Here is a 6,398-nt window from a genome sequence, read left to right on the forward strand (position 1 = left end):
CCCCCTAAAATACACGCTACAGTGGAGCTACTCTTAGCCTGTGTCTGCTGAATTTTTCAAAAAAAGCCTTTTTAACCTATGATGCATTTCTGTTATGGAAGATTTATCATTGAAGTAATCTTGGATCACCTTTTGGCAGCATTCACCCAAAAATTCCAGAGGTGTTTCCACACCTAAGCAGCACTTGCTCCTGGCAGAACAGACAGACACTGACAGCCATTCAGACAGGCTTGGAAATGGTGAGCAAACAGCACTTCTCCTAAACACCTTGTTTATGCTGCTACTACCCACTGAGTTCAGCCATAGCATGACAACATGAAAAGAAAGCACAAGTGACAACCACCACCCCTGCCTGTCACACTTGTATCATTTTTTCCCCTGCCTCAGCCATGGGGGAAACAGCCAGCTAATGTCAAGGTTTGACAAGCAGGAGGCCTGTTAGGCAGAGAAACACTGGGTTATTATTTGCCTTGCAGTCAAGGATAGGGTCAACACAGGTTATCAAAACCCAGCAGAGGTTGTTTTGCACAAAAAAAGGACAAAGCAACAGACCATAGTTTGTGTAAATGAGATCTAATGGAGGAATTTGAAATGTGATTGATATTGAAAGCTGTATTGGGAGAGAAAAGAGGTGGTTGCAGTAGATTAGGAGGTCAGCTCTGGTCAGTGGCTAAAAGGGTTTTATTTACATACCATAGCTACTGCACAAGAATTTCTATAAATAGCAACTTGATAAAATCCCTCTTTGTAATTCTCAGCTGTTTTCATCTCTCCAAAGATTCTCATCTGAGGTTCATGTGTATTACTGAACAACAAATTATAACCACAGCAATTCATTCTGACAACAATGGAGGCTACTGTTTTATGGCTTGTTAATGGCAGTCTGCTTATCAGCAAGTTTGTGCAGGTGCTGTTAACTTGCTCAGCTACAAAATCCAAGAAAGATAAACAAAAGAATCTAGACTGATACATTCTTGGCAGATAAATAAAAACATGCACAGGCAGTAACATTCCTTAGATACACCTCACATAAACATCAATAGACTGCACTAAAAAATGACTGTATAGTCTAAAGGGATTGCAGGATAAAAGATTTTATCGCGCATCAGTATAAAAAACACTGAAGTTGTGGTGAATTCCCATAAACAGGTTAATCGTGAATATCTTCACATGAGTGATTTGAAAAAGCTCTCTAACTTGCGAACGTACAATCTTATATTGATTCCGATTTATTTTGAATTTCCAGAAGGGAAAACCCACGTCTTTCCAGTCATTGTTTGATTGTTTGTTCTTTCACTAAAAAGGATGTTCACACAAAAATGATGTGTGTCTTATCTGTGGTGCAATAAAAATATTTTTTTCTTCCTGAGAAACAAATATCTAAGGGAAAGTAATTCCAGTATGTTTTAGTGCCATTTAAGAGTTTTTAGCATATTTTGATGATTATCAGGATAATATCATGAATCGCAATTATTTTTGCCAGAATAATCAGGACATAATATTTTCATATCATCCCATGCCTAATAGTCTATACGTATTAGTTACTACTGATAACACTTTCATATTTCCTGCTTTCCACAGGTTTTGATAATTTTGCTTCCTCCTGTTACAAATCATATATTTCTGCTAGAGATCAGATTGTTGTTGAAGTCCCCAGATGGTGTCCCACAAGGAACAATATTTGTCGCCCTACTATTTACTGTATACATAAATCATATTTATTTCCCAACTGAACATTGCTATGTCTGTTTTTACACTGATGACACCATTTTGTATGCCATCGACTCTACCATGAACAAGGACTTCACTGGATGAGTCTGAGAATCTTTTTATGACCTCCAGACCTCTTTTATTAATTTGAAACTTGTTCTAAACTCCAAAAAGACAAGATATATCCATTTCACAAGAGCACTGGGCTTTAATGTCTCTACTCTGATATGTTCTATTAATGGAAATCTAATAGATACATACAGCATTGTAAGTACTTAGGAAATTTGTTGATTGTTCCACAAAACGCATGATGAACGTTTCAAATTTGATTCTTATACCAAAACAGACTTTGTTTCTTCTTTCACTGTACTATCCACACTTGATTATAAAGATACCCTGTTTGCTTGTGCTGCTGCCACTACCCGTAAACCACTGGATGCCTTTCTATTTGTTACTCAAGACAGCTATCGCACTTACCGCCATGAGTCATATGAAAACTCTGATGGTCAACACTGACATGCAGCAACATCAACATACCTGTGTTTTGGTTTAGAGCACCATGCTATCTTAAGTTGCTGAGTCACGTAGCATCCTCAGTTGAATTCAAAGTGAACAACTATGACACCAGATCACAGATTAGGTTAGGTGAAACATTCCTCAACTCAGAACTGGGGAAGACTGGATTCCAGTAACATACCACCTCACTTATGGATTAAAGCAAGATGAACTCAAGTTAGGGACACTCATTCCTCTGAGAGACTTTAAAGTTATACTTATGGATATTTTTAATAATGTTTCTGACTGTTTCAGTGTGTGTGATACTTCCTCCAATGTAGGGCTGTAATATAAGACTTGAAACATAACAAGGTGCATTCACTCGTGGTTCAGTATAGGTCTGTATTTTTTAACTAACAGGATATATGGTGTGTATCACAAGAACTCATTCTTTGTACTCTATGTATGGTCTTTGTTACCGCTAGATCATACTGAATATACATCTTTACAACCAGATTAAAGGACACCTTATTTTGCTGGCAACAAAGGCTGTAGTCTAATCTCTCTTAGCCATGGAATAAAGGTTCTCATTGGCCTTTTAGCTCATCATCTTTCTGTCTCTCTCTCTCTCTTGGCTTGTCTCTCTGTGCGTCTCTCTTTCTCTCCCCTGTCTACTCGAGGCCGCCTCTAATCAGCAGGCCTTGAGCTCTCAGAAAGGTCACTCTGTCCCTTTGATGGTGTTTTGATTCATCCCTTCCTCTTCTCTCCCCTCCCACCCTTCCCTTTCACCCCCTTTCTCTCACAGGGAAGCTGGAGAGTCACTACCACCAGGGTGCCAAGAAGGGGCTGGTCCCATCAGCTGCAGAGTGACATCAGAGGAAGAAAAACTGTCTGATTGACCACAAGCTCAAGAGGACATAGCAAATCATGTTTTTCTGTAAAAATTGGCCGACCTCTCTACTGGGCTGTACTACTCTTTTATCAAGAGTCAATACTGACATTTGATCAGTATCTGCTCTATCTGTGTTTTTAATCAATGATATTTGCATTTTACCTGAATATTGCTTGAAACTGTTCAACTATTCCTTACCTGCATAATATTAAGTAATTTTGACAAATATCTAGACAGAAATAAAACATGTTTGCGTTTGCTTTTGCGCTTCTCTAATTCCAAATAAAATTTGATTTGTCTAAATGAAAATAAAAAATGTATGTTGTAATCAGGATGCCATCTTTCATTTCCTGATTTCTCAAAGCAGAAAATATAAACTTGAAATTACTAGAAACATTTTATGCAACAGCAAACGAAGCAAATATATGAGCTTTGTTTCTAATCAAAAACCTACTGAAAACAAGAGAGTTGCTGACCCTCTCCCCTCCCCATCAGAGGCAGGCCTATCATTACCCTTCTTACAGCTAAGGTCACATTTAAACCAGCAATAGTACTGGGGTAAAAAAACACAGCATTCTCATTAAATTCAATGAGACAATTGCATTGCCGCAGCAGGAGTGATGACATAGAGGGCTTTGGCAAAAAAAATAAATGCAGGGTCATCCAGCGAAAGAAGTTGAACCTGGCTCAAATTTTCCCACAGTGCAGTCCAACATCCAATCAAATACAATCAAGTGCACATTCCACGTACAATAGCTTGTGTTGTGTAAAATGTAGAACTGTGATAATTCTGTTGTTCAACTCACACACATTGAGAGAGAGGAGAAAATTCCTGCTGTCGTGATAACTTTCCCTCAAAGAGGAATAAACCTCCTTTTAAGCCTTCAGACTCATGGACTTATTATTATACTTTATACTTTTTAGATGGTATTTTATCTACTTTCCTGTACCTGAAGCAACAAGCCCACATTAACAAAAAACCCCTTGGGGATTTTTGGAAGCATGGATATTTTCAATCTAAACACAGCATAGGCGACATGGGTTATCTGACCTCTGTCTGTGCTCCCTGTTCATCACCACAAGGAGTTTTAAACAGCTCCAACGCTGCACAATTTTGATGTTAAAAGGGTGGAAACTTTTTTTCTTTAAATGGGTTATGATCTGTTGTGACTCACTATAGTGGTGGTCTTCATTTCTCCATAAACATTACTGGTTGCAACCATTTGCCTGCTCAGCCATTAATTCCACTCTTGTTGATCACAAGGATGCCTCATTACGATTGTACATTTGTGTTGTATTAAGTTAGCGTATAAAGATAAGAAATCCTGCAGGATTACTTATGAATTTTCACACTATTGATTTGTATTGAATCTCCAGCATAAAAGCATTGCAGCAACCACTTTTTAATCTATAACTAAACAATCGTGTTAAGCAATGCCATCTGGAAAACTACACTCACACACTGGGCTGTTGTGTGAATTGCTGTGACCAGGTATTTAGTCATAAACAATAGCCTGGTATGAATCATAAGACATGGGTTAAACCTGCGTTTTGAAAATGGTCATAAGATTCATCACGCTAGCATCTTTACCTCCTTTAAAAATAAGCGTGCCAAATCAAAGGTAGGACTTCAATCTCTTTAGATACTTAACATGCACAAACTAGTACCCCTGAAATCATTTATTTAGACTTACATTCAAGCACACGCAAGGTTTCTGACTTTATTTATTAAGTCTTTCCTTTGGTTTGAGGGCTGTTGTGACAGGCTCTTATTGATATTCTGCCAGTACGTTGTAATTCTGTGTTTCAGCGTTTTACCTGTTCTTGCATAACTGTGTGCTTATTTCCTTCCCAATGTGTTGAGTGGCTCTTTGACTAAAGCCAGGCTCAGACTACAGGAGTTTTGGGCTGATTTATCCGCGATCCCAACAATCGGAGGAGAAATGTGGTCAGGGACATTGGTTGGCACCAATGTCTAGATTATCTGGTAATGTCAGGAGTTAACAGATCCAATCTTAAACCTCCAGAACTGCTTGCAGACTCATTGGGGCTGCCTGGATAATTACATCACTACTTTCTGAGTGGAACCACAATAGCCAATGAGAGAGACAAGTCTACAAGGAGACTGAAGTGAATGAGAGGACTTTGAAATGGCGACTGCAAAGAAACAACAACAAGCTGTTGTACTGGTGCGTTGGACAGCTGAGATGGAGGAAAGGCTTGTCGATAAGTGGCAAAAACACGACTGCCTATATAACATGTCTTCCATGACATAACCATACAGACTATGGATGTATTATGAGACCTCTTACAGCCATATCTTATTTACATACGCCTCCCCATGAGATCACATGAGATGGTGCATTGCTCCCTCTGGTACGATAATCTTAATAATATCCTGTTGTGTGTGATGCGCCATTATTTTCAAATCTTGTAGTGTGTGCATGTTTGAGATTAGAGAGAGGAACATCTGTGAAGTTTCTCCTTATGTGTGTGATGCAACTCGATTTCAAAATCGGTTGGGATTTTAAAACTCTTCCAGTCTGAGCCTGGCTTAAGCTGTTTCTTGCCTGAGGGCGTATCTCACCACGGTTTGAAAAGCATAGCATGAATCACCAGTACACACACACACACACACCCATCCAGAGTTGTTACGTTTTTGCCTGTGCCTAGCATTGTAATTCGCTGTTGATTAGCTCAGATTTACTCTTGTTTGAGTTGCAGATTAGCTACAACTCTCTGCTCCACTCCATTCAGCATGAGAACGCATAATTGCACCAGCCCTCCCAGTAATCTCCCACCCAGAGAATGTAAGAGGTCTCTTTTGTAAAGTTTCCCCACAGAAGGTGGGTTTTTTTTCTCTCAGAGAGGCTGCTTAAGAATTTACTAAATTCAACCCCCAGTGAATCAACGATGACAGCTACTTGCCCTGTGGGTGGCCTCTTCTTCTGTCTCCCAGATCAGGGGTAATTCTCCGGATGAGAACAGACATCCAAGTTCACATAAACAAGAGCTCTGTGTTGTTACGCTGAACAATTAAGCACATGCAGTTTTTACTAAGCCTCTTTAGATAAACACCATGAGATCATGTGCTGTTGGTTTTTCATGCACAAAAGATAATGTGATGTGCTTATGTGGAAAGAAAATGCTGTAGGAGATCCATTTAAATATTGAAGGAATAGTTCGACATTTCAGGAAATATTTGCTTTCATACAGTCAGCTGGCTGTTAGCTCGGCTTAAACAGGGGGAAATGCTAGTCTGGTTCTGTCTTTCAACAAAATATACCTAAAACTCATTATT

General features: G+C 39.1%; 1 protein-coding gene across 1 annotated transcript in view; it reads left to right on the forward strand.

Annotated features, from left to right (window-relative positions):
- The window catches only part of trip4 (thyroid hormone receptor interactor 4), a 77,923-nt gene extending 73,939 nt beyond the window's left edge, over window positions 1–3,984 (forward strand). The window contains exon 13 of the mRNA XM_042407311.1: window positions 3,011–3,984. Within this exon, the coding sequence (XP_042263245.1) occupies window positions 3,011–3,075 (65 nt within the window). The 3' untranslated portion in view covers window positions 3,076–3,984. The remainder of the gene's footprint in view (window positions 1–3,010) is intronic.
- The last annotated feature ends 2,414 nt before the right edge of the window (window positions 3,985–6,398 follow it).

This window comes from Thunnus maccoyii, chromosome 1, assembly GCF_910596095.1.
Source record: "Thunnus maccoyii chromosome 1, fThuMac1.1, whole genome shotgun sequence".
Taxonomy (NCBI): domain Eukaryota; kingdom Metazoa; phylum Chordata; class Actinopteri; order Scombriformes; family Scombridae; genus Thunnus; species Thunnus maccoyii.